The sequence below is a fragment of the Glycine soja genome, chromosome 11 (assembly GCF_004193775.1).
Source record: "Glycine soja cultivar W05 chromosome 11, ASM419377v2, whole genome shotgun sequence".
NCBI classification, from domain to species: domain Eukaryota; kingdom Viridiplantae; phylum Streptophyta; class Magnoliopsida; order Fabales; family Fabaceae; genus Glycine; species Glycine soja.
In genome coordinates this window covers 8,949,201-8,976,492 of record NC_041012.1, presented here as the reverse complement: position 1 = coordinate 8,976,492, position 27,292 = coordinate 8,949,201, and the positions used below count along the sequence as shown (strand labels likewise).

General features: G+C 30.8%; 5 protein-coding genes and 1 non-coding gene across 6 annotated transcripts; 4 read left to right on the top strand and 2 right to left on the bottom strand.

The window, feature by feature from the left end:
* Positions 1–1,052: 1,052 nt before the first annotated feature.
* TRNAQ-CUG lies at positions 1,053–1,124 on the bottom strand. Its single transcript has one exon. It is a non-coding gene; the product is annotated as a tRNA-Gln (tRNA).
* A 4,446-nt stretch (positions 1,125–5,570) lies between these two features.
* On the top strand, positions 5,571–6,631 carry LOC114375496 (glycine-rich RNA-binding protein-like). The gene is made up of 2 exons (XM_028333282.1): positions 5,571–5,752; positions 6,033–6,631. The coding sequence occupies exons 1-2, from the start codon at positions 5,639–5,641 to the stop codon at positions 6,429–6,431; spliced, it is 513 nt and encodes a 170-aa protein (XP_028189083.1). The 5' UTR covers positions 5,571–5,638; the 3' UTR covers positions 6,432–6,631.
* A 6,244-nt stretch (positions 6,632–12,875) lies between these two features.
* LOC114374197 (glycine-rich RNA-binding protein GRP1A-like) lies at positions 12,876–14,134 on the top strand. The gene is made up of 2 exons (XM_028331811.1): positions 12,876–13,336; positions 13,587–14,134. Exons 1-2 carry the CDS (start codon positions 13,214–13,216, stop codon positions 13,893–13,895), a joined length of 432 nt encoding a protein of 143 aa, XP_028187612.1. The 5' UTR covers positions 12,876–13,213; the 3' UTR covers positions 13,896–14,134.
* A 1,050-nt stretch (positions 14,135–15,184) lies between these two features.
* LOC114374195 (glycine-rich RNA-binding protein-like) lies at positions 15,185–16,273 on the top strand. The gene is made up of 2 exons (XM_028331810.1): positions 15,185–15,414; positions 15,688–16,273. Exons 1-2 carry the CDS (start codon positions 15,301–15,303, stop codon positions 16,042–16,044), a joined length of 471 nt encoding a protein of 156 aa, XP_028187611.1. The 5' UTR covers positions 15,185–15,300; the 3' UTR covers positions 16,045–16,273.
* Positions 16,274–18,519: 2,246 nt separating this feature from the next.
* Positions 18,520–19,558, top strand: LOC114376874 (glycine-rich RNA-binding protein GRP1A-like). Its single transcript, XM_028335186.1, has 2 exons — positions 18,520–18,704; positions 18,982–19,558. The coding sequence occupies exons 1-2, from the start codon at positions 18,591–18,593 to the stop codon at positions 19,381–19,383; spliced, it is 516 nt and encodes a 171-aa protein (XP_028190987.1). The 5' UTR covers positions 18,520–18,590; the 3' UTR covers positions 19,384–19,558.
* A 5,175-nt stretch (positions 19,559–24,733) lies between these two features.
* LOC114373098 (protein RADIALIS-like 4) lies at positions 24,734–26,822 on the bottom strand. Its single transcript, XM_028330641.1, has 2 exons — positions 26,259–26,822; positions 24,734–24,978 (listed from the first exon to the last, which is right to left on the bottom strand). The coding sequence occupies exons 1-2, from the start codon at positions 26,531–26,533 to the stop codon at positions 24,951–24,953; spliced, it is 303 nt and encodes a 100-aa protein (XP_028186442.1). The 5' UTR covers positions 26,534–26,822; the 3' UTR covers positions 24,734–24,950.
* Between the last annotated feature and the right edge of the window lie 470 nt (positions 26,823–27,292).

Here is a 27,292-nt window from a genome sequence, read left to right as displayed (position 1 = left end):
GACAATTAAGCCTTTTTACACTACTTGCGGTCTGTTACATGAATAATATTTTTGGTGAGTGAAAGTACTCTCAATCATATCATAAGTTTATACATGTATTTGTCTTGTATACAATACAAATTATACAATGGTGTTTTTGTATAAATTTGTGAAGCTTGTAATTTCTCTGCTGAAAAAGGAGGTTATATTTTAATATCATTTGAAGTTATGGTTGAGTTTGAATTTTTTTGGCGAAAAATGTCAACTGTTAGTTAATTTTTGTTAAAAAAAAGAATTAAATATGCGATTTTTTTTATATATTTATTTTTAATCACTCAATCAATTTTGTATCTCTTTTGATTGAGTTTGTCTTGACTTATCAAGAAGTGTTTTAATCTATTAATTTGTGATAAACTTTGTTTACTTAAAACCAGATGCATCAATATCAGTTTGAGCCTGTGATATGTCCTGTTTCTGTGAAAGTGTTACTTGAGCTGGTGAATCCAGTGAGGCAGATGTGAAGCAATGGTTGGAGCAGTTGTTACCTTACATCAATCTTTATTACAAGGATCTTGTAACAAAAACAATGGATCTGTCTCTGATTGTTGATGAGGATTTCTTAGAGGAAGTGTGGGCAATTGCCCTTGTTGCCAGGTATTTCCTACATTCCAAACCTTCAAAAAGAACCCCTTGTGAGATATGTTCTCAAGGCTTTGGAAACCCCTTTCAAAGTGGTAGAGGAGTAGAAAGAGGGAGTAGTTTAAACCATACAGGCAATGCTAGCTGGATGTCTTCCATAATTCCATTCCTTAATCTTACTATAGTTTATTCTTCTTGGGAAATTCTTTAATAATTATAAACATAAAATAAAACATACGTAAATTAAGTACTAACCGGTTTGAACTTATTTTAATTATTTAATTAAATATTGCAGGCCATATTCACCAAAACAATGTTGCAGGCCAGAGTTCTCTTCTTCTATGTTCTCACATCGCAGTCACCAAATTCAGATTGGCAGTAAGCGTCGTGAACATACATTTCAAAAGATAAAATAAATAAAAATATCAAGATTAAGGTCCCACCGAGATTTGAACTCGGGTTACTGGATTCAGAGTCCAATGTCCTGACCACTAGACCATGGGACCTCATTATATATTTATTTTGTATAAAATATATATTTCATCTTATTTTTAAAACATCAATTATATATCTTCACAGATTCAATCGTGATACTAATCCTACCACGATTTAAAGATTAAGATTAAATCTTGCAAATAAAGTTTTGCTAAAAAATTGAAAGATTTTCATTGATCCACCTTTTATGTTTCCACTAGTAAAATAGAGAAATTATTTTTGAGAAACAAAAATTGACATCAAACAATTCATCCTTCGATTTTCTTTTAGAGTATTTTTAAGACGTATATTATATATGATAAAAGACTATATATTAGTTGAGAACAATGTACTAATTTTATTATTATTTATTTAAATTTTGAAATATGAAAACTAATATTTCTTTAATTACTTTGAATTTTTCTGATATTACCATTAATATTTATGATTTATTCATCCTTCTTAAAATTTTAATATTTAATTATAAAATTTAATGTTACTTTAAGTAATCTGATTTTTATATTATCATCAATGCTAATTATTTATTTATTTATTTTAATTTTCTCCTAATTATTATATATTTTTCTTATCATCATTATATTTTGTCCAATTAAATCTTCATCTCCTTCTGAATTTTTCAAATTCTCCCTTTTCTATACTTTTCGAATTTTCTCTTAGAAATATGCGAAAGCTAAGCTTCTATCATATTAAGACAGTCCTACTCTCTAACCATCAAGTAGGATACAAAATTATATATTTTTTAAAATATACTTCTTATTTTTTGGTTCTTGTATCTTTTTTAAAATTCCTGAAACATGTTTTTTTCCATGTTATAATATATACAATGAAAGTTGCTTACCTACATTGCTCATTAATAAAAATATTATTTTTGTGTCACATATTTTTGGGTTACTTAAAATTACTTAATGAGTTATTGAGCATTTGTATTAAAAATAAACAAATAATATAAAATGTTGAAGAAAAACAAATAATAGTTATGAGTTAAACAACTTGTTTATAACAATTTTCATTGAAGATAAAATTAATTAAATTTACTTAAATTGAAGTGAGAAGACGTGATTGGTATATATAAAAAGCATTAAAGAAGCTTCACACGCAAATTTTTTATCATTTGCTCCACACACACAATTTACAGTGATTAAAAAAATGACATATTTACTTGGATGAAAAAAGATATTTAAATCATTGTGATTTTGTTAAACTTATCCTATCCTAATGGAAATGTTTGGGTTTGATTGTTGTGGTGTAGGTGTACGTAAATGATGATATCCGATACCAAAGCATGGTAGTGTGAGGTGAAATCTAGTCTTGAATTGTGAATTTTTAGTTGTTAATGGCAGGTGATGCTGCTGGTTTGTTAAAGGTGACATCATGGGTTAGTTTAAGGTGAAAATTTGTAGAAAGAAAAAAAAATCATAATGATAATATCATAAAAATATTCAAATAGGTTAGGTCATATATTCAAATTAAGTTAAGTTTTTTTTTTATCAAAACATACCAAACCTTTAAAATTAAGTTGTCACATGCAAACAAAGCAAACTCAACTTTATAATTATGAAATAAGACAAATTTAAGCTTATCAAAGTTTGGCCTATTTTCAATAGGAACTCAACTTTCATATCAAATTTTGCAAAAAGCTTTATTTTATATCTAATATTTATATCATATTCAAATTTAAACATATTTTTTTTCTATTTTACAAATATGTTACTCTTTTATTTTATTTCCTAAAAATTATACTTTTTGTTTTTAGCCTCCAATGATATGGTATTATCAGTCTTGGTACTTTTTTATGACATAACATTTTATGATGTCATCATTTATTGATAAAATATTTGTGCATATATACAAGCCAATGTTAACCATGACAACAAACGTTGGCAACTTCTCACAACAATAATCAATGACATACTCATGCCAAAAAAAAAAATCTAAGAACGTTGGTAAAAGAAATAAATTATAAGGAAGAAAATAAAAGAGTAAGTAAACTTTAAGCACTATAAATATATTTAAGTTTTTATTTTTTAATAGATCTTTCCACCCTTTTGGTGTAATGGTGTTAACATTTTTGTGAATGGTTCACATCTTTTTTAGACTTTACTTTCTTCCATTCACCATTTTTTTTAAAAATTGTCTCTACTTATTTGATATGAAGAAAAAAAATATATAGCATTACAAAATGGTCCCATGGTCATGAACTAATTATAGTGCTTTGAAAATATTATTATTTGCTTGTGGTAACACACCAAGAAGCATAGCATCTGATACTTTTTTAATAAATTTCAATCAATAAAAAATATGCTATAGGAGTATCATTTTAGAATATTGACTTTTGTGAAAAATATACTATATAAAGTTTTTTATCAAATATTTTAAAAAGTATATATGAAAACCTTTTATTTAGAAAAGAAAAAATGAACTTTAAAATAATTAGAAAAATTATTGTTCAGTTTCTTTTGTTTTTTAAATTTTATTTTATTTTCTTTACCTGCATTTAAATACAATGTAAGTTTATGTGTAAGTATTGTTGCAATATTCTAAAATAAATTAATTCAACTATATGTTTATTTTATAGTGTTTAAATTTTATAAAATGGTCTGTTTATTCATAATATTGCAACAATACTTACACATAAACTTACATTATATTTAAATGCAGATAAACAACAACATAAAAAATGGAGATAAAGAAAATAAAATAAAATTTAAAAAACAAAAAGAAACTAAACAATAATTTTTCTAATTATTTCAAAGTTCATTTATTCTTTTCTAGATAAAAGGTTTTCATATAATTGAATTAATTTATTTTAGAATTATTATTAGTTTTTAAATTAAAAAAAATTATTGTATGGAAACATAGCCGCCGACAAGAGATATTTTTAATTTTAGTTAAATTGTTGGCATCTTGATTTTGATCTTTTTAGATTTTAATTATACCATTTATTCCTTTTAATTTTATAAATGAATGATTTTAGTCATTCTAATTGGTTATTATCAAATAATTATGATTAATTGAGTTATTAAGTTAATTATAAATTAATCAAAAATATTAATTATTTAAAAAATTAAATAAAAAGTTATTAATCCTATTTTTTATAACAATATATTCTTCCTCTAAATACATATTTTATCTTCAGCGTCACATAACTCCAATAATAATAATACTATATTATAATTAATAATTTTTTATTAAAAAATTTAAATTTAATGATTAATATTTTTTTATTTAATTTATAACTAATTTAAAATCTCCAATAATTGTAATTTTTAATTAATAATTTTTTAAAATAGATTAAAATCACAAATTTATAAAACTAAATAAACAAATTAGACAATTAAAAATCAACTGCACAGTAAATTATGGATTTGAAAACTAACGAAATCAAAATTACATTTTTGCTTTATTTTTTGGTTGAAAGCTGAGGAGGGGTAAAAACGTAATTGCAAGCACCAGATATTTTGATGGTAGGAGCGTCAGATATTTTGATCTGTCTCGGAAACTGCACGTTATCACGTGATGTTGGGTCCCACAATGACAATCTTTTACAGCACACGTCATGCTCATGCCTGCAACTTTTTTCCAATTTACACCTCTTTCTTTGTCTGGACCTGTAAATTAGCTGTATGGTTGCGAATGTGCGATTTCTCTATTTCCCATTTAGGATTTAGGATATTTAATATATTTTAAATTTTATAAAAATTAACGTTTATATTTTTATATTAATTAAAATCATGTAATTTTTAATTCCTACTTTAAAAATTATATAATTTTAGTTCTTTATCAAATAAAAAATAATTATTTTTCTTACACCAAAACTAAGCCATAAACTAAAAATGTGTCAAGATTTATAAAAACATTAAAAATTGAAACAAATTTCAAAATAGTTTAAAAGACTAAAATAAATTTTCTCCTTTTGTTTATTATCTTATTTTTCTTTTAGTTTTAACATAAAATCTTAATTTAATCTTTTACAAATACTTTTCAGTCAAACTTAGATTTTTTAAATAAATTATCAGTTTAATTTTTAAAAAAATAACGTTTGAAGGTGGTCGTTATTTAAAAAAATAATATTGACGAAAGTACTATTTCCTGTTTAAGTTTAATTTTCAATTTTATTCTTAAAATATTATAAATTTTAAGTTTCTATAAAATGAATAAATTTAATTTTGAGTCTTTATAATTTTTTTCATCACACTAAATATGACCAGATTCCTTTTTTGACAAAAAAATATGACCAGATTTCTAAAACAAGTGTATAAATAAATTTAGTAGATAAAGAGCTATGAAAGAAAAAAAAAAAACTTCTAAAATAATAGAGGAAATATTTCAATTTCAAGACTGAGAATGGAGGAGGGTAGAAGCGAAATTATACGTAGAACTTGTAACCAAGCACGGGTGTTAATTTAACCGTGGTTAACAAATCACCTGCTATAAAAGGATCCCGCGGGTATTCCCTTTTTCTTCGTGCTAATCTTATCTTATCCCTCTAATCACTCTAGCTGTTGCAAATTTCTACTATTTTTCAATGGCTTCTGCAGATGTTGAGTTCCGTTGCTTTGTTGGTGGGCTTGCTTGGGTCACCGGCAACGATGCCCTCGAGAAAGCCTTTTCAATCTACGGCGACATCGTTGAATCGAAGGTCCGTTTGATGCAGGCACCGCAACTGATCTCACACGATTCGGATTCGGATTTTTTCTCGATCCTCTTCTGATCTGTGATCTCTGATCTATTTGCGTTACTTGATCTATGATATGATACTTGTGTTACTATATGATTCTTTTATTACTCACGCCAATAGGTACGTTCATCTTCTTCCTTTCACCAAAGGCGAAGATCGATCGGTTTCTATTCGGTTCTGTCGTTAGTTTTCGTGTTTTTTCTTTTGCTTTGGATCTGATGCATCGTGTTTTTGTGTGCAGGTTATCAACGACCGTGAGACTGGAAGGTCCAGAGGATTCGGATTTGTGACCTTCGCCTCAGAGCAGTCAATGAAAGATGCGATCGCAGGAATGAACGGCCAGGACCTTGACGGCCGTAACATCACTGTCAACGAAGCTCAGACCCGCGCCAGCCGTGGTGGTGGTGGAGGCGGTGGTTTCGGAAGTGGTGGTGGATACAACCGCGGTAGCGGTGGATATGGTGGTGGTGGTGGCGGCGGCGGATACGGTGGTCGTCGTGAAGGTGGATACAACCGTAATGGTGGGGGTGGAGGTGGAGGATACGGCGGTGGTAGAGACCGTGGTTACGGTGGTGATGGTGGTTCTCGCTACTCTCGCGGTGGGGAAGGCGGTGGATCCGATGGAAACTGGAGAAATTAGGCATATGACCCTGTAAATTAGGGTTTATGATTAAGTTCAATTATTTTAAGGTGTTGTCTGTGTGTGGTTTAAGTTTCGGTATCTGTGTTGGTTTCGTTTCGTGTTCCTGTGGTTTTCGTTTTTGACCTACAATTCTAGTTGTGTTTATAGTCGATCGAATGAAATGATAGTAAGAAATTATCGCATCAAATTTCTATGGATTTTGCTATCTGTTTGCTGGACGTGGAAATCGAATTGGATTAATGGTGATGGTTCTTAGTTTACCGGATTCGGTAAATTGTATACTCAAAACGATAAAAATAACTAATTTATTTTTTAAAATTTGCATAAACAACCCTTTGGTACTAAAATTAATTTAGTTGATCTGCAGTCTGCACCAAAAAAAAAACAACATGGAGGGCAGAATAGAGGCATAAAAAGCACGTGATTCAACATGAGGGATTGTGAAATTCTTAATCTATGAAACATAAATCTAATTACCAATTATTTAAAGTTAAAGATTTGGTATGACAATTCTCTCAACTCTTAAAACATGGGGTTTTAAGGCAGAAATACAATTTTCTTCACCTTAATTAAAATTTTGCAATTTTAGTCTCTTCAGTTTTTAATAGAGTAATTTGTTCCTTCTTATTAGTAATTAAATATTTTAACGTGATAAATCCAGCAGACTTAACTAACTATCCGTCCGTTTAATCTATCTAATCTAAATGTACAAGGATTACAGTATTAATTTGTCATATTACTATTTTGATCTAAATTATTATTAATTTGTTATATTTAAAATGATGATATATTTTATTGTGATAGATTTTAGTTTAAAATAATAAAGTCAAATTTTTTATTTTAATTTATTCAGTTTTTTAACATTTTAAAATATGTTTTAAAATTAATATTTGGATTCACCGATCAGTTCTTATCGGTTACTACCCGTAGTCAACGTTAATGAATAACAAATATTCACATTTGAAATTGTTGTCCATAGGAATTAAAATTAAAATTTTTTTAAAAGTGTGGATGAAATTTTTTAATTAAAAATGTGAGACTAAAATTTTAATTTTTCTAAAAGTATGAGAGAAAATGTCTTAAATAAAAATAAATTCAGACGAAAATTATATTTTAGTTAAAATTTTAATTATATTTTCATAGATGTTTTTTTTTCTTAATTTTTTATCTTTTTAATTTCAAATTAAATAATATTAGTTTTTATGTCTACCAAAAAAGTATTCATTTTAATATTTTTCATTTTTAATTCTAATTTAAAAATTATATCTTAAATTTGCTAATGTTACAATTTATTTTTTATTTTAATTTTACATGCAATTTATATATCAGTAATAATTTATTGTAAAATTTCATTTTAATATAATTATAGATTATTTCTTTATATTTTTTTGCTTAATGGGCGTTTTTAGCTATCATTCGTCAAAGATAACACTTCTAACTATTTTTCATCTACAAAAGTGTTTTTTTAATTTTTTTTTTCTTAGCGTTTAATCTTTGCGATTTTAATATTTTATTTTAGAAACAATGATTAATATTTAAAAACAGTATTGTTTCACAATACAAATTATTAATCATGAATATGAAATATAATTTATATGCTAAAAAAATACTTAACTACAAATTATAAATATATAAAATAAATATTTTTATGTACAATTCACAAGTTAAAAGACTACTTATATAATATTATCTTAGGTTCTGTTTATAAGAAATAAATTATACTTTACTTTAATTCTAATTATAAGAAACAATTATTATTTTTAAAACTTATTTAGGATTAAATTTTTTATATCATTTTTTCTTGTTAATTCTATTTATTAGATATTCATTCATTGGATTGATAGTATTGACATTAAATATGATTGTCACTTACAATATTAAACATAAGGTGATAGTTGGAATAAAACTTTAATTTATGACAATATTAATTAAAATAACTCATCGATTTTAATTTTTAAAAAATAACTAATTCAATTGATGATTTGACGTTTCTTATACCTAAGAAAATATATACTTATGCTTAACAAGGTCATATTGATATAATTTTAATAAATTAAAAAGTTCATAATAAACAAAATCTTACTCGTTAGTGCATCTCTAGTATTGAATATTAACACAATTGGATTTTTTAATAGCCTAATAAAGTATATTGTATTTGGATGAAGGATTTAAAATTTTTTAAGAAATTTAAATACACAATATTTCCATTGAATTGCCTATTTATGGTTTCTTTAGATCTACAATAACTAAATTGCACTACCATATACTTTAGGTTGTGAGCAAGGATATATAAAAACATATCTACTACTTCAATTGTCTTGTTCTTACTAATCCATCCCTCTCTTGTAAAATTTTACAAAGGTTAAAAAATGCACTTTTACTAAGCCTTAGTTGTTTAATGTAATATTTCTCTGTCCCTCTACTCTATAAATACGATTAAGGAAGCTAAATGTTCCTATTTCCAATTACAGGTTGGTTCCTTAACAAAATAATTATTATGATACCATGTCACTACATCAATAACTATATGAACAACACAAGTAACAACTAATAAGATTATATTCTTATACTCTTCTCTTTTACGTTTTTTTAAAGTAATTGCAGTGTCAACTATGATACGATCCATTTCTTTTCAATCCAAACTGTACGATAATGATATAAGATAATTTGTGTATATACTATTTTGAGATTTAAAACAAATATCTTCTTACAAAATACACATACCAATACTAACATTGCATGTGAATAAGTATGTCACATACTTTTGGAGACTAGACACAATTACAAAGGGAACTTCATAAAAAGCAATGCTATTATAATTAATTTTGGCATATTCAGTAAGATAGTGGAATGCAACTGATCACTTCAAATCCTTCATCTAAACACAAGGCAAGGAATGTAAAACATTCAATTGCATTTTCCACTATTATATTATAATTCTGGATAGATAGATCCAGCAATAGTATTCTATATTAAACAATCTAATGCTGTCATATGATAAAAAAAAATTAAAAGACAATAATAGTTTATGTTGGGGTGAAGGAACTTTTCAAATGCTAAAAAAATCTTTAAATAAAATATTGTCTCAATATTAGGAGTTTCAAAAATCAAAGTTAAGTCAAACAAGCTGTCAGCCAAAAGCAATATGTAAAACCAGATCCGAATTTTCTCATCTCACGAGAAGCTGTCAGCCAGAAGCAATATGCAAACTAAAGATGAGAATCATGTTTATCTCCCTTTGCCCTAAGTGCCATTCGGTGTCAATGACAAGTAAAGTTCTAGGAGACTAACCAACCAACCTATCTAAGCAATCATTGACTAGGTAAAGGCTTTTGAAAACTACAACACTGTAAAGTAAAAGGATGTAACATTTCAATAGCCAAATACACTGACCAAGTTTCAGAACTGTGGTTGACATATAACTATTAGTTATATTATAGTAGTATACACTAGAATCAAAATTTAAAACCCAGTTGTACCAACACGCAACTGGTTTCAAGATAAGATCATCTGACATAAAGGATTAATAACATATACCTCCCTTAAGGTTAGCACTAAATACACTTGCACCTTGCTTGTATGAACAACTACCTCCCTTATTTTATATATGATCCTTACTCATCAACACTCATTATTTTTAAAAAATTACACACATCTAGCTCACTTTTATTTACAGAGTATGGACTATACACACAATCCCCTTAAAATAACAAAGCATTGGAGGTTAGCGCAATTTTCTAAATAAGCAGAGTGCAAGTGGAACCCTTAAATAACAAATGCATAAATATAATATTTAACATTATTTTTCAATTTTAATATTTATATATTGATTTCACTATTAAAAATATTTAAAATGAATAATTTTATTTATATACATTTATTTTTCAAAAGATATTATATCACCATTATTACTTAAATGAACCAAAAATTACAATAAATTTTAATATATTTAATTTTTAAGATAAAATTAACTCAATTAAAAATATAATTAATTAAATTTTTCATTGATAATATAATTATGTTTAACATAATACTAAATATTTAAAAATTATTATTTTTATTTATATAAATAAATATAAAATTTTATATATATATATATATAATTTTAAAAAATTAAAGCCCGTGCGTTGCACTTGTTGAAAGTCTAGTTTAACTATAAAGCTTGAACAGTAGAAATAATCTTTGGACTTGTTGCGATCACTTCAAGTTATGTTTACAATCGCATAACTTCCAAGAGAATAGAGTACAGATGTGCAAAATTAGTCGTCAAAGTCTGCTCAAATTAAAGAGAATATTACTACAATTCTACAAACAAGCTTGCATTTTTTTTTTCCGCAATCAGAGTTGCCTATCATTGAAAGGAAGTTACCAAATTTTTAAGACTCATGAATAAACTAATGAAGTAAGCTCTTTTTTTTATTTTTTACAACAGACTCTGAAGTAAGCTCTTGAGAATGCTCAAATGCATAAATCCACAATGCAAGAACGAAAACAATGGACCCCTTCTTGTTGAAGACCAGAGGCAATTAGAAGTGGAACACTTAACTGAAATTTAGCGACAGAAAAGAAGGCAATCTCCACACTCCACTTAAAGATTAGTAATGCCAGAAACCAGCTGATAAAACACAACATGGCCAAACTTTTGTCTAACCCAAGCAAATCAACACAAATTACTCAGGAATTGACCATGTTTGAAATGGTAGGCTCCTTGCACAAAATAAAAGTAATTGAAAGTCCAATTGCTCAAACTATCACTAGCCAATAGAGATGCATTTCATAAATCAGAACTTAACATTTAATACAGTAGGATGCTAAAATGAAAGGCTCTATGTAACGAACATGCTCAAAATCCAAAACCCCAAGACTTAAGGAAGAGTAAAATCAAAGTTCCACAAACTAAACTAGGGAAATGTTTGGCAACAAGGTGAGCCTAAATAACAAAACCTGGCACCTAGAATCTAAACCCACTCGGCATAAAAAGTACATAGGTAAAGACTTGAGAGAATAGACACAACTTCACCAAGCTGAAAGCCTGAAAATGAAATCAACAAGCAAACCAGAAAAGTTCCAAGATTGAAGCCGAAATATTAAATATTTATCCTCACTGTAAGAGATTCCGAATACACAATCTCGATCTGTTCAATGCATTATATAAAGTTACAGAACCAGAATTTAAACATAAATAATAACTAAAATAGCTAGAAACAAAAAAAATGTGTTCAAAGTTACAAGTCGACGAATCCATTTAGCTCAACAATTACAACAATATCGATTCTTAAGAGCAAATTATTCACACAACCTTCCATTTGCTGAACAGTTCACTAATTAAATTTTTTTAATTAGTGAAGTTGTTTTCTCATCATTGGCATTTTTTTTCCTTCCCCCCAATCGTTTTTGGATGACAATACTTGCTCATGTTGTATTTTCAAATGAAAAATCTGATTTTAATTTTTGTTTTTTGTTTAAAATATATGATATATCCTTTTTATTGCAGATATTGTATTAGGACAAAGTTTTTTTCTTTTTCATCAATTTTTTTTGTACATTTTACTTTTGTGATTTTGAAAGCTTGCAAGTGTCTGATTATTATTTATTTGTGCTTTTGTATCCGGAGATTAGATCCTGTGATCTGCAGTGCACTGGTACTAAGGCTCTGTGAAGACATAATATCATGAGTTGCCTAATGAATAATGTGCAAAAAAGAGTTTTGGGCACCGCTTTGCAGATCTGACTTTCACATGTTCGGATTTTGTTTTATTTTTTTAATAGTTATTAAAGTTATAAATTTAAGTTTGTGTTTGAAAAATCATAAACTTTTTGGGCCTCCAAAAATGTACTAACTCATATTTTGACCCAAATTCTTGTGTTTTTTTACACCCAATAAATTTTTTCTACATTTAACATATTTTAAAAATTTTCAACTTTATCATTTTTTACTTGTTCTTCAATTCTTTCTTTTCTCTTTTTCGTATAGCCTATGGATTGATTATCCGATTGATAATTCGTAAGACACTGCTCATTTGAAATTTTTGTCACCACGACCGTTGATATTCTCTTTCTCTTTTGTGAAACTGGTGTTGGTATTGTTCGTGGTGTGTGTTCCTGTCATGGCTCCTCTCTAGTTTCTCTTCCGGGAGTTTCCTCTCCTCTGTCGTCGTGAGTAGCACTGCATTGTCATTGGTAAGTTTTTTTCTTCTTTCGTTTACTTCATACGGATTGACAATCCGTATCCGTATACGTTCAATACACAAAAAAAAAAATACAGACAACAGAACTCACAACGGCTCACTAAGGCGATAGGGAAATGAAGACAGACACCGCTGATGAGCACACATGAATTGATGAAGACAACCACAGATTGAAGAGAAGAAGATGAAAGAATTTGAGAGAAAAAATGAAAAAACGCGTGAATGAATGGTGCAGACAGACAATTTCTCAATTAATCTGTATTTGACATTTAAGTGTCAATGAAGAAGAGGTAAAATTGATTTTTCACTCAAAACGTTGGGTGTAAAAAAATGGTGTTGGGTGGAGGAAGAAAATCCCCAAATTCTTTATACCAACCTGCCCAACATGGCAACATGTGATCCATTCAACCTCCTGATGAAACGGTAAGCCTGAAAGATTGACTTTTTCAGTTAAATAGCCGAATGTGTAGGTAGTACTTGTAACCAGTTTAACACAGGTCAACAATTCACCTGCTATAAAGCAATTCCTTGGGGGGTTTAGTTTTTCAGCGTGCAATTTTTATCCCTATTTGGATTTTATTTTATACTGTTATGTTATCCATGGCTTCTGCATATGTTGAGTACCGTTGCTTTGTTGGTGGGCTCGCTTGGGCCACAGACGATCATGCCTTGGAGAAAGCCTTCTCTCACTACGGCAACATCGTTGAATCGAAGGTCCGTTTGTTGCAGCCATCGCACACGATCCCGTTCTGATCTCTGATCTTTTTCCGTTACTTGATCTATGATACTTCTTCTTCTTCTTCTTATATAATTCTCTTTTATTACTCACGCCAATAGGTACGTTCATCTTCATCTCTTTACCAAAGGCGAAGATCGATCGGTTTCTATTCGGTTCTGGATTTGGTTTTCGTGCTGTTTTGCTTTCGATTTCAATTTGATGAACCGTTCGTGTTTTTACGTGCAGATTATCAACGATCGTGAGACCGGAAGGTCCAGGGGATTTGGATTTGTTACCTTCGCCTCGGAGAATTCAATGAAGGATGCGATCGAAGGGATGAACGGTCAGAACCTTGACGGACGTAACATAACTGTGAACGAAGCTCAGTCCCGCGGCAGCCGCGGTGGATACGGTGGTCGTCGTGAAGGTGGATATAACCGTGGTGGTGGAGGCTATGGAGGGGGTGGTTATGGTGGTGACAGAGATTGTGGTTACGGTGACGGTGGTTCACGCTACTCTCGTGGTGGCGATGTCAATGGAAGCCGGAGAAACTAGAGCTGGATGAACAAGATTAGGGTTTATGATTAAGTTCAGTAATTTTAGGTGTTGTGTGGTTTGGGTGTCTGTCTTTCTATCTCTTTGTGTACAATCGATTGAATGAAATGATAATCGGAGAAGTATTAAACAGATTTTCATTTGTACGATCTACGATGGACGAAGAAAATATTCTGATTGCATTTTTAATGGAGAATGGCTATTAGTTTACCTGTTTCGGTAAGCTGGATATGAAAAAAGTTGTCATTAACTTGCAATTGTCAAGAACTTTACTAGTAATTGTTAATTTTGTCAATAAATTAAATTGGATTAAAAATGTTTACAGGCAATATGTTAAAGAAAATATATTGAAATTTTCGAGTTGAAAAATACGAGAATTTAATAACTTACGCGTTTGATTGAGAACATAACTCACGTCAATTTATGTGACAAACGTGGAAGTCTGAAAACACACAATTACAGGCGACGTTCTAATTTTGAATGTTATAAATTGTTCATTTAGTTAAAATGTACTATAGAAAAGAATAAAAAAGTATTGTTTCTTAAGTGAAAAATTCATAATCTTTTTAGCAAAAATTCCTGTTAAAATAATATAATTAATACTTTAATCTGACAATTCTTATCTAATTAAAATTATAATGAATAAATATTTTTAAATATTATGATTGTTTTAGATAATTCTAAATAGTTTTTCTTACTAGATAGTGAATATAATCTCTTAATTTGTATCTTATTGTTATTTTTAGTTCTTAAAATTAAAAAATAAAAACTTAAATAAGTTTTTTTTAAAAATCATTGAAGTCTTTGATATTTTTTTTCATTTTGATCCTAGAATTTAATTATTATCTCATATTAAATAGTAAAATTAAAAAATAATTTAAAGAATTATCTATTTAAAATTTTATGAGATTTAAAAAGTAAAAGAACAAACTAATATGATAATAAAATATAAATTCAGGCACTGAATTTAATCATTTATTATAATTTTTTTCTCACCTATTTATCCTTCCAATAAACTTATGCTAGTCTATGCAGTGGCAAAAAGTAATAAATGTTAGAAAAAGAAAAAGAAAAAGTACGATGTGTCTGTGTCAGTTGTGAGTGGTGACAGGAAGAAGATGGCTCTTTCAGTGGCGCCCCCCTCATGCATGCACGACACGTAACAACTCCTTCTGAAAAAACGCCAATAATAGTGGTGCACGTCACGTCAGGTTATCCATTACAGTACCACCGAAAAAATAATAGTACTCCATAAGAGAAAATATTCCCCCCTGTAAAGTCGCTACTAATTTAACCCTGGTTAAGGTCCAACTTGCACGCGGTAACCCTGATTAACAATTCACTTGCTATAAGACTATCACTTGGGGCATGTCAATCTTATTCCTATCCTCTTTTCCAAATTTCCATGGCTTCTGCGGATGTTGAATACCGATGCTTTGTTGGTGGGCTCGCTTGGGCCACTGACAACTACGATCTGGAGAAAGCCTTCTCTCAGTACGGTGACGTCGTTGAATCGAAGGTCCGCATCGCATATGATCTGACACAATTCGGATCCGGAATTTCTCCATCCCGTTCTGATCTGTGATCTCTGATCTATTTGCGTTACTTGTTCTATGATATGATACTTGTGTTACTATATGATTCTTTTATTACTCACGCCAATAGGTACGTTCATCTTCATCTTTTTGCCAAAGAAGAAGATCGATCGGTTTCTATTCGGTTCTGGTTTTTGTTTTCGTGCTGTTTTGCTTTTCATTTCAATTTGATGAACCGTTTGTGGTTTTATGTGTAGATTATCAACGATCGTGAGACTGGAAGATCCAGGGGATTTGGATTTGTTACCTTCGCCTCCGAGGATTCAATGAGGGATGCGATCGAAGGGATGAACGGTCAGAACCTTGATGGACGCAACATCACTGTGAACGAAGCTCAGTCCCGCGGAAGCCGCGGTGGAGGCGGTGGCGGTTACGGAAGTGGCGGTGGATACAACCGCAGTGGTGGTGCTGGAGGATACGGTGGCCGTCGGGAAGGTGCATATAACCGTAACGGTGGTGGTTATGGCGGTGACAGAGACCATCGTTACGGACCTTACGGGGACGGTGGATCACGCTACTCTCGTGGTGGTGGTGATGGAAGCTGGAGAAATTAGGGCTTAATGTTGTAGATTAGTGTTTATTGCTATGTTTGTGTTCCGTAATTTTAGGTGTTACGGTTTGGTAATTTGTCTTGGTTTGGGGCTCCTGGATACGGTTTTTTACCTATATATCTCTGGTTGTGTAGAATCGAATAAATGAAAAGATTGCCAGAAATTAGGGTACTACTATAGTGCTATCACATTTCAACAGATTTTTATTTGGAAAATATTTTAATTGCACCAATGCCGTTTGCTTATTGGTTCTGATAAGCTATATATTTGCAGCTTAATTAAGTAATTTTTTTGTAAGCGTTTTAATTAATTAAATTTAATTATTAATTCAACAATTTATGTTTTAAATTTGATCATGGTTAATAGTTTTGTAGACGGGAGGTTGTTAAACACTTTACACTTCTTTGACAATTAACTCAAATTTCATTTGGAAAGCTTTAAAAAAAGTTATTTTGGCAAGAAAGATATAAATTAGATTCTGACATGATATTTATTTATGTGATAATATCTTCTTGTTTGCGGGGAGGACAACATCTTCTTGTACCCTTGTAATAAATGTTTGCGGAGAGAATCTTTTTGGCAGAATTTCCCTTCATAAATGAACATTTCTAATAAAGCCACACAATAATCAAACAGTAACAATAATTACATCCAGCCATCAACCAGAAAAAATAAGTTTTCTTGGTAAGAAATCAATCAACATATACGCAAGGTTAAAGAAATTTTCTCCACACACTCCCATTCCTCAAAGCCACGAAATTTCTGAAGAAAACAAGAATAGAAGCTTGTCTCCAGGTTCCTTTGATGGTGCAGGTCTGGTGGCTTTGATGGAAGTAATTGATAATCAAGGTCGATCTTGAGATTTGGCCCCTTTTATATAAAAAAATAATAATGTAAGTTTATTAAAAACAATATGTTTTGTTCATTAAACGAATAATTAGGTTTAATAAACCTCAAAATAATATATCACATTTTTTATTTAATTTATTTCTATGTTATCATTTATTATTTAATTTGTTTTTTTAAAAAATTACATAATATTTATTTATAAGATAAATATGATAATGAGATGAGTTGGTGATATATCTTATCTACGGTGGATTTATATTTTTTAAATTTGATCTTCATCTTGAGGAATTTATCACATTTTTTATACTTTAATTTTCTTATATATATAATTTAATTTAATTATATATTTTATCTCTTGAAGAAAATGTTTTAGTTTAATCATTATTGTTTATCATCGATAAAATATAATTTCATATTAAAAATATATATTTTTGTTCTTTATTAATATACCAACATTTAGTTTTATTCATTTATAATTTTATTTTTATCTGTGTTTCTTATTTTGTTTTAAAAAAATAAATATGTCATCATAAATCAATTACATACTTATGTATCACAATAAGTTAAAAATTAATTCAATATGAATTTATGAAGGTAATATATAAAAAAATAAATTAATAATCAACATAAATACTTTTTAGTCGCATGTCACATCTTAATTTAAACAAACAAAGATATAAAAAATTAATTTAGTTATACAAAAATAATATAAAATTATTAAATTATTTTTTTATAAAAAAATTGAGCTTCTTTTAGTGTTGAATCTTATGTTATCACATCTCCAAAGAAACCTAAAGTCAACTCTTTGGATAATGATGAATTGTGGTGTAAGGTATTTGATGGACCTTCATTGCTATAGGGAGCTTCACAAATGGATCCATAATGTTGAGTAAAAAAAAAATACATTGCTAATTTAATTAAATATAATGCAAATGGACCCACTCTACAATAAGTGAGTTGACAACTCTTTGAAATGGGGCCTACCAAGTTATAGCTCTCCAATGGAAAAAAAAATCATACAAAATTCCTACCATTGTTTTTGTCAAAAAAAAAACTCTCATTAAAATTACTCTTATGAGATTGGATGATGAGGTCATGAATGATGTCATAATTGATAAAGAAAAAAGAAAGAAAGAAATGACTCATCACCTTGGTCATTGGACAAATGTTGTCTTTGTCATGCAAGGTGACAACTGTCTCTTGTCATGTCAGGTGTAAATGATCACATGGATTCCATTATTATCGTCTTTGTGAAAAAAGATTGACCGAGGATTGTTTCACGCGTTATCGTCTTTTGAGTTTGTATAATATTAAAAAAAAAATTTTGTTATCAATAAATTTATTTTAAATGAAACTTTTCAATGTGATTCACAGAGTTATAAAAGATAGTATGATATTTTTTCTTACAACGTTCTCAATGTGATTCATAGTATAAATAATTTTTGTGTTGAAAATTGAGTAACTATCAATTTGGGCCTAAACAAAAATTTCACATGGGTCCAAGTTTGAGCCCAATATTTATAATGACCTAATTTTGAACCATGATTCATTTAGCTGTAACCCTAGTCTAGGTCAAACACACGCGCCGTAACCCTGGTTAAAATTTCAGCAGCTATAAAACAATCGCTTGGGGTTTCCGTCTTCTTCGTGCCAGTCTTACCCCTCTTAATACCAATTTTCTAGGGTTTATACAATTTTCGATGGCTTCTTCAGATGTTGAGTACCGTTGCTTTGTCGGTGGGCTCGCTTGGGCCACTGACGACCAAGCTCTCGAGAGAGCCTTCTCTCAGTACGGCGAAATCGTTGAAACGAAGGTCTGTTTGTTGCAGGCATCACATCTGATCTCACACGATTCGGATTCGGAATTTTCTCGATCCCTTTCTGATCTGTGATCTCTGATCTGTTTGCGTTACTTGATCTTATGATACTTGTGTTACTATATGATTCTTTTATTACTCTCACGCCAATAGGTACGTTCATCTTCTTCCTTTCACCAAAGGCGAAGATCGATCGGTTACTATTCGGTTCTGGTTTTTTGTTTTCGTGCTGTTTTTGTTTCAGATCTGATGGTTTTTCGTGTTTTATGTTCAGATTATCAACGATCGTGAGACTGGAAGATCCAGGGGTTTTGGATTTGTGACCTTCGCCTCGGAGCAGTCCATGAAAGACGCCATCGAAGGGATGAACGGCCAAAACCTTGACGGCCGTAACATCACTGTTAACGAAGCTCAGTCCCGTGGTGGCGGTGGCGGCGGAGGCGGTGGAGGTGGTGGATATGGTGGTGGTCGCGGTGGTGGATATGGTGGTGGTGGTCGCGGTGGTGGAGGGGGATACAACCGTAGCGGTGGCGGTGGAGGCTATGGCGGCGGCGGTGGATATGGCGGTGGCGGTGGCGGTGGCTATGGCGGTGGCAGAGACCGTGGTTATGGTGGTGGTGGTGACCGTGGTTACTCTCGTGGTGGTGACGGTGGTGATGGAGGCTGGAGAAACTAGGGCTTGATGTCGTTGATTAGGGTTTATGATTATGCTCAGTAATTTTAGTTGTGTTTGAGTTTGAGTATCTTTATGGTTTTGTGTCACCGTGGTTCTTGTTTTTGACCAATATATCTGGTTGTTTATAGTCGATTTAATGAAATGATAATCAGAAATTGGAGTATCGAAGTTCTAATGATTTTTACTATTTGTGCGCTGGATGTGGAAAATCTTCTGTTTCACGAATGCGTGTCTTGTTATTCTTCTTCAGAACACAACAGGCTAAGCAGCCTTCAAAACAATAAAGGAACTTAATTAACAAAACCTCGACGGAAATTTACCTACAGTTTTTGCCTGTGAAAGATAAAACCACAATTTTCACGCCCAATGTTCTCAAAGGATTGGGGTCTCAAGTGTGCAGATTGGTGAGAAAAATAGATACAACGAGCATTTTTTGTTCTGAGAACATGAAATGGTATTCATCCTTTAAGTCCGTGTGTGTGTTTATCTCTGTTCAGACAGTCAGACCTATGAATTCATGAAACATGTCCAGAAACATGTCCATCCTCTTGACTTGGTTTTAATTTGATGGAAAGCCTGCTGATATCGAGATGAACATTATTAAAAGTCCAATTGTTTCTACAGAACTAATTGCAATCCTACGAGATCGCAAGCACCATGTCATGGCTTACTATATTATTTGAAGAAAAAAAATCATAGGCTCAGTGCTTTTCGACAAATAGAGCATTGTTGATTGTTAAGTCAATCGTGTTTTGGGTATAGGGTGGTCTCATAACATTTGTAGGCAGGATTATTCTAGCAAATTTTCAAAGTACTTTATAATCCGAATTTTGCCTGATTGCTTTGTTGTTCCACAGAAGATACACATAATTGTATTTCCATGAACTCCTAAATAGTTCTCAAGGTAGGCAAGGTAAAAGCGATACCATTTTTGATTGATATCCCTATCAAAAACTTTATTTCTTATTTTAAAGGGAATTCTTTATAACTAATGATTTGCGGTATAGTATTTATTATTGTAATTTGTATAGAATCAATTCTAAATTGACAAATTGATCTCTAAAATTATAAAGCATAAGTTTTTGGAATTGTATCTATAATTAGAATTTTTTTGAGTGTGACAGAATCTATGAGGAGAGATAATCCAGAGAGCTTTGAAAACATTTAACTTTTGACCGGTAGTTTGACTAGTCATACTCACAGACATTTGTCTGTTTTCGTGAAGTTCAGCATTTTCCAAAGAAAAGTGAACAAACACATGGTTGGGATTTCAACCTAAAGTTTGTAAAAGGGTTGGTTGCAAAGGTTGGCCATGTGCTTTTTCATTCAGGATTTAAATTGCATTTGAGGGCAGCAATAAGAAGCTTTAGTACTTTCTGTAGCAGCTTGTTGCCTTTTCATACGCTTAACAGGAGAAAGATATCGATGCTTCAACAAATTGGCACTAATAGATTATATACTCTCATATCAGCACAATGCTCAGCTTTATGCATTAAATTTCCAACAAAACTCTACTTTTGCAAGCAAGTTAATTATTAAGGAAGCTAAAAGCCTAAAACCAAACTAAAATAATTTGGATTGCTTTTTATTTTTTAATCACTTGGAACAGATCATGTGCTGATTTTATGCACAATATGTTTCAATGAAGCAACACTCAAATCATATTAAAACTTCGCTTTAACTATATTATAATGAATTCTATAATAATGATCCAATGCAACGGTTATAACAAGTAGTAATAAAGGTTGCAGTAGACACTATACTGATAACCAAGTAACTCTGCCTTCCACACTGCATTGTTACACTTGAACCCACTCCCAAACGCAATCTGCCACATACGGTTTTCCTTCTTAACCTTACACTTTGCCTCAATGTAAGCCAACTCATACCAAATTGAGCCAGAGGAAGTGTTCCGAAATCTGTGCAGAGCCATTCTAGAAGCCTCGATCCACGTCACCTGGCAGAAGCTGCAGGTTCTTCCCAACCTCACAAGTCACTGTCTTGCTACCAGCAGGAATGCAAAACTGATCAAAAGCAAGCTTGAAATTTGGGACCAAAAATAGTTTATTGGCCAATAAACTATAAAGGAAGAGAAGCTTCTCCCTCATGGGAAGCCCAAGGGGACCCAAAGTTGTGATGTTGGTATTGCACCTGCTGAACACACTTGAATGATTTGTCATCTGCACCTTTGTGTGTCCTCACAACATGAACAAGCTCGAATACAATGGTGGCGTCAAAATGATGCAGATGACAGACATTTTGGATGCTTGAATCATGATGATGATGATGATGCCAATGAATGGAATAATCAAACACAGTGGAAACAGGTTGGTGATCAAGTAATTAATGGTAACCCATTTTTTCACGTAATTGAGATTCATCGTATTGGTCACTTTAGAAAAAACTGTTTTTGCATGAGGGTAATTGCTGGTATGTGAATGAATGAATTGTGATGATGCCTCTGCATCTAGCACAGGTTTTATATAGGGAAGGAAAAAGGTGCATGGCGCCAAAGAATATATAGGTAGGTAACTCAACGTGACTGGCTTCAACTTCTTCACTTTATAATAACTGCATGTCACAAACTAATTAAGTGCTAAAGTTAACTGTGTCATGTGTTTGGGGCTGAGTTTTTCCTACTTTAATATTGATCATGGCACACATGAATCAGCAATTGACTCGGACATACAAGCCCTTAGTTTCAGAACAGAGCAAGACAAACTTTTCCTGGTTCCTCCTCATTGCATTGGTGGCTGAACTTGAATATTTGCAACTCCCAACAAGGCCAAACAAACAATGGGGTGTGTATATATATATATATATATATATATATATATCAACATGGGATTCATGTTAATTTCTCTTAATTTGGGTGTCAACAACCGTGGCGTAAGTGTTGCTATCAATTAACCTGAGCATAAGTGCTCCTATCAACCTGAAGCATGTTGGCATGGGCGTTTTTCTGTTTCCAAAGCACCTTAATTTGAGCAACATATGATCCTTGGTCTTTGAAGCACGCAATTGACAATGATGAATTATCTAACAACAGAACAAATGTACAACCTTAAGACGCATGATTAACAAGCAGCAAGGTATACCAACAAACTTGAATGGCTTTTTCAAGATAAACAGATAAATACATAAAACAAGAGTAAGCCAGATTTATGGTTCTAATCTTTATTTTTTTTCATTTTTCATTTTAAAAATTAGAAAAATTATAAAGAAAGTATGTCTTAAAAAAAGATTTCGATACTTAAGATTGAATCTAAAAAAAAGGGTCATGATTTGTTCTTTGTTACTTAGCCCCTACTTATATAGAAGGGTCTATTGACATAATTCTTAAGAATTTAAAAATTAATTAAGATGGAAAAAAAAAGTGTTTATACACTGGTATGCATTTGTTGTCACGCCAAAATCATTTTCATATAAAAGTATATTCAACCTATTAATTTGATTAACAAAAAAGTAAAGGGTATTTTGCACAAAAAGTTATTTAAATAGACATAGAGGCAAATTGAGAGATAAAATAGACAATCCTATTTTTACTTTATACTTGTAATTTATCAGATATTATTACTTACATTTAGTCATGTCTAATTTGAGTTAAATTTTAAATTATGACATACTTTAACGAATTATATATATATATATATATATAATATCTGATTCAAATAACCAATGAATTTAATTAGAATATATAAATTGTTTAAAGGTTTCTTTACACCGTCACACAATCATGAATTATTATATAATTAAATTATTATTTTTGACAATAATTATTTTAAAAGTAAGTTGTTTTTTGATTTATTGACAGTATAAAAATTCTTATACTAATAATCTACCAAAACTGAACCCATAATTTATTTTCCCAATTTTATTGTAAATTTCCAAAGTCTTATTTCTTTAATTTATTTCGACTTAAAAAATAATATCCTCCATTTTACTCTTTCATTTCTTGAAAAAATAGTTTTACAATTACTTAATATTATTATTATTATTTTATCTTCTATATTTTTAAAATTGAATTAATTTTTAAAATAATTGTGCAATGCACAAAGTTTTTCTGATAACAAATATTATATAAAATATACTCTTGGTGACTGAGGAGAAATAATGAAAAAACATCATACTTGATTTTAAAAACATCGTGTTTCTATATAATATAAATTAATCTAATAAATAAGACTAGAGAGCAGAAGGGAATATCTCATAAAGATGGTTTAAAAAGATCAACAAACTTATAGGGTGATTAGGATCCACAAATTAATTTGGGCTGGGCTCCTTTCAAATTCAAAATGTTCAGTTTGATCTTCGAGGTATATGGTTGTAACTTGTAAGCCTAATCCCTCGTATTTAAAATGTAAGGAAAAAAAAAACTAGAGGTAATTCATACTGACAAAGAATATTAATTAATTATTTATTTTTCTTAATTTTATTTTGAAAACAAACTTTATTTCTTAAGCTAATTTTAATGCTAAATGATGTAAGATTTCAGTTTTATGAAAACTTGTTTTAAATGGAAGTATTATTTTTCTATTTTAAGGTCATGTGATTAATATCAAGAGAATCAATGAGTCACTAAAAATAAAATATGTGTGTTAGTTTTGATATGCCTGTTAGTTTTGCATATCATTGCATGTCTTGTTTTATTTTTTTTTGTCCTTAATTAATCACGACTCACGAGCATTCCTTTGAGTATATTTGCTATATCTTTAGCAACTAGCTAGACTAGACAAGGATAACTTTTGCTTATAAATACTGGTTTATTTTGGTCCTTAAAACAAATTTCTGCCTAAAACTCGTAATTTGCAAGAGTTTAAGGTTATGAAAACGGAAAGAAACTCAGATTCAGGTTGAAGCCATCTACAATCTTGAACAAGAAAAAATGGTTCACGTGAAGATGGGATAGAGTTGCGTTCGTTTGATTTGTACGAGGGAATATTAATGGACTGGGTACTATTGTACTAAGCTGCAAAATCAAACCACTTTTCACTTTTTTCTTTTTATTTTGTTTCTGATAAATATTACAAATTCTGAAGCAGCTTCTTTAATAGGATAAAGTAACCCGTTTATAACATCTCGTTAATCTCAGCATGGGAGAAATTATTTTATGATTCGAGATTACATAATATTTGCATGTGACACGTTATTAATTATCTTTTCTTAAATTAAAAAAAAAAGATTAGGTATATATGAAAATTGGTCTAGACCATGTAATAACTTTTCTGGTGTTTACTGCTAACCTAATACTATAGGCAAGTCTACCTCTTTTTTTTTACTTAAATTTTAATGTGCGTTTTCACCCAAGACATTTGTTAATCCTTTTTAAAGGGTGTGGAGAGAGGTTGGATGGGGAGAATATCCTTATCCTGGTTAATTAAGAACCTGATACTGTTTCTAGAATAGGATAATTCATTGAAAATTTGAAACAATCTAAATTACAATGGCAGGAAATAGAACAGAGACACACAAGATAGAGAGAGACAGCGGGGAGGATATTTCTGCAGATTCAAGGAACACCACATAAATGCTGCCAATAGCTCAGGATAACATAAACGTTGCTTCCATCAATTCAGTTTAAGATACTTCAGAAGCCTGGCACAACCAAATAATTAATTAAAATAAAATCAAACATGCGTTTATATGAAAATATCAAACTAACAATAACAGCAAATTGTGACAAAAATGTGTACTAGAGAAGACGTTTGGCATGACTGAGCCAATTTGTTGTCACAAAATGATCACGTGATTTATCCAAGTGAGAGGGACTTATCCGTCTGATTGTGATAGAAGTTTTAGGTCCTTGTTTTTGTTCTGGTCATTAGGCTAGAATAAGTTAGTTTTTGTTTATGGTAAGTGATTCATTAGGTCCCAGTTAAGATCATATGTTTTGTCATGCTCCGGATCATTTGGATTGCTATTGCAATGTGACATAATATTCTCCAGCTAAAGAAAAGCAACATTATTGCTACAGAATCTTGAGTTATAACTTTCAACTAATACTGAAAGACTGTTGAAATTTTTGAACTTCCATGCATAGTCAATATATTCCTCTTATGCAGTGCAACAAGATTCTTGTTACATGACTTCAATCAGTGTAATTAACAGTCTTTGCCACAAATTCAAAAAATAGTTTGACATAAAGAAAGGTTTTAAGTGAAAGCAGTTATACCAAATTTTGCCTTTGCTAAGCTGTCAAATTGAACAGGTGACTAAATAATTGAGTGTAGAATTTTGAAACTGAAATTTGTGGCGCATAACAAGTAATTTTTATGTCGTATTGGTGCAAGAAAATGGTGCTTCGGGAACAAAGTTAAGTGACGTGTAAAAACATTCAAAAATTGAAAATAGGTGTCAATGGTTTTAGTTAGAGTAATGATACATAAACATCTCACTATTTTATACACTCCTCTAACACCTTTTACTTCTCTTTGTGTCTCTTTTCCTATCATATTATAATCTCTATCATACCTATATTTTTCTCCCTCTCTTTAGGTGTCAAATAGCATATTAGGTGTTCATGTAATATTTTTCTTTAGTTATTGGTCTCTTCTTTTTCTTCCTATCTAGTGACCCAGTTGCAGGGCAATGCTACCGAAGTCATCAGCTGCAGCTCCTTTTTTTACATTAGGATTAATTGTTTTGCATCAAATATGGTTTTGCAACTATATTGTAATAATCTTTATCTGTGTGATGGACTACAACGTAAGTCAACCCCCTCTATCTCACATTTTGTAAAAAATGACAGAATGGAAGAATGCATGCATGAGATGTATTAGAATTTAGAAGAAAGGTAGTTAGTTAATGGTATTGGTATAATATTTAGTGTATTAAAAAAGATGGAAATAGAGTTATTGTTAGGATGCATTAATTACCTCTCTTCTTCATCAACATTGGTGCTGCTTCCTGTGGACTTGTACTTGGGAAGAGGAACACGGCCAGACTCTATGTGTCTGAGATCCTCCAAGAGGATTTCATAGTGTCTCTTAACTTCATCTGCAGATTTTCCACCTACTGCTTTGGCTACATTCTGCCAGCGCTCAGGGGTATCCTTGTCATATTTTGCAAGTGCTTTTTCAAACAGCTTGTTCTGTTTTGGCGTCCAAGAGGAGTCAGAAGCCTTTTGTTTGCTGAGAGAGCTTGAGGCCATGAATGATTGATAAAAAATGATAATTTAGGTTCTTCTCTTCTCTCAACTAAGAGCCTAAGAGGGATTGTAATGTTGCACTTTGCTAGCTAGAACTAGAAAAGGAAGAGAAAGATTAATGATAAGGGGAAAAAAGAACAAGGAGTGTTTTATTTCTTAAATTGAAGGGAAAGGTTGTGTAAGAATATGCAAGTGAAGCTATGCTTATATATTGCTCAGGGTAGTGGGTTGTAGCTAATTAGGGAATCTGAATTGCCAAAAGTTGGAAGGTCTTGTGACCACGAAATGAAGTAGTACGAGAAGATTTTATTAGCCAAAGCTTACATTCAGAGAGGGGAATCAGTTTAAAATAACGAATCTGGTTCCAAAAAAAGATTTGATTAGAAGCTTGATAGTAGCATATTTTCATATTTTTTGAAGCTTATTAATGCTTAGGAATTTTCCAAAGTTTTCTTCTATTAGTTTTCGTGTTTTGTATATATTCATTAATCAACTTGTTAGGATCAAAATGATTGAAATCAGGTGCGTGTCAGGTACATAAAGGCTGATTAGAGATATGGGGGAACGAATAATCTTGTTATATTTAAAGCTTGACATTGATTGATTTAAGCATCAAATAAGGAATAATTAAGGAGGACCATTCGTAAAAAATAAAGTACAATAAAATCTTAAATATCGGAAATTAAGCTACATAGGACTAAGACAAGAAAAGAATCATATGACAGAAGGCAATGAGATTATTAACATTCACAAAACGACCTG

Bases quoted from the DNA above. Each gene is read 5' to 3' on its own strand.
- LOC114375496 (XM_028333282.1), top strand. From the start codon at position 5,639: ATGGCTTCTGCAGATGTTGAGTTCCGTTGCTTTGTTGGTGGGCTTGCT. The intron at 5,753-6,032 runs GTCCGTTTGATG...TTTTGTGTGCAG, and splicing joins GCGACATCGTTGAATCGAAG to GTTATCAACGACCGTGAGAC.
- LOC114374197 (XM_028331811.1), top strand. From the start codon at position 13,214: ATGTTATCCATGGCTTCTGCATATGTTGAGTACCGTTGCTTTGTTGGT. The intron at 13,337-13,586 runs GTCCGTTTGTTG...TTTTACGTGCAG, and splicing joins GCAACATCGTTGAATCGAAG to ATTATCAACGATCGTGAGAC.
- LOC114374195 (XM_028331810.1), top strand. From the start codon at position 15,301: ATGGCTTCTGCGGATGTTGAATACCGATGCTTTGTTGGTGGGCTCGCT. The intron at 15,415-15,687 runs GTCCGCATCGCA...TTTTATGTGTAG, and splicing joins GTGACGTCGTTGAATCGAAG to ATTATCAACGATCGTGAGAC.
- LOC114376874 (XM_028335186.1), top strand. From the start codon at position 18,591: ATGGCTTCTTCAGATGTTGAGTACCGTTGCTTTGTCGGTGGGCTCGCT. The intron at 18,705-18,981 runs GTCTGTTTGTTG...TTTTATGTTCAG, and splicing joins GCGAAATCGTTGAAACGAAG to ATTATCAACGATCGTGAGAC.
- LOC114373098 (XM_028330641.1), bottom strand. From the start codon at position 26,533: ATGGCCTCAAGCTCTCTCAGCAAACAAAAGGCTTCTGACTCCTCTTGG. The intron at 24,979-26,258 runs GTAATTAATGCA...TGGTTGTGCCAG, and splicing joins AATGTTGATGAAGAAGAGAG to GCTTCTGAAGTATCTTAAAC.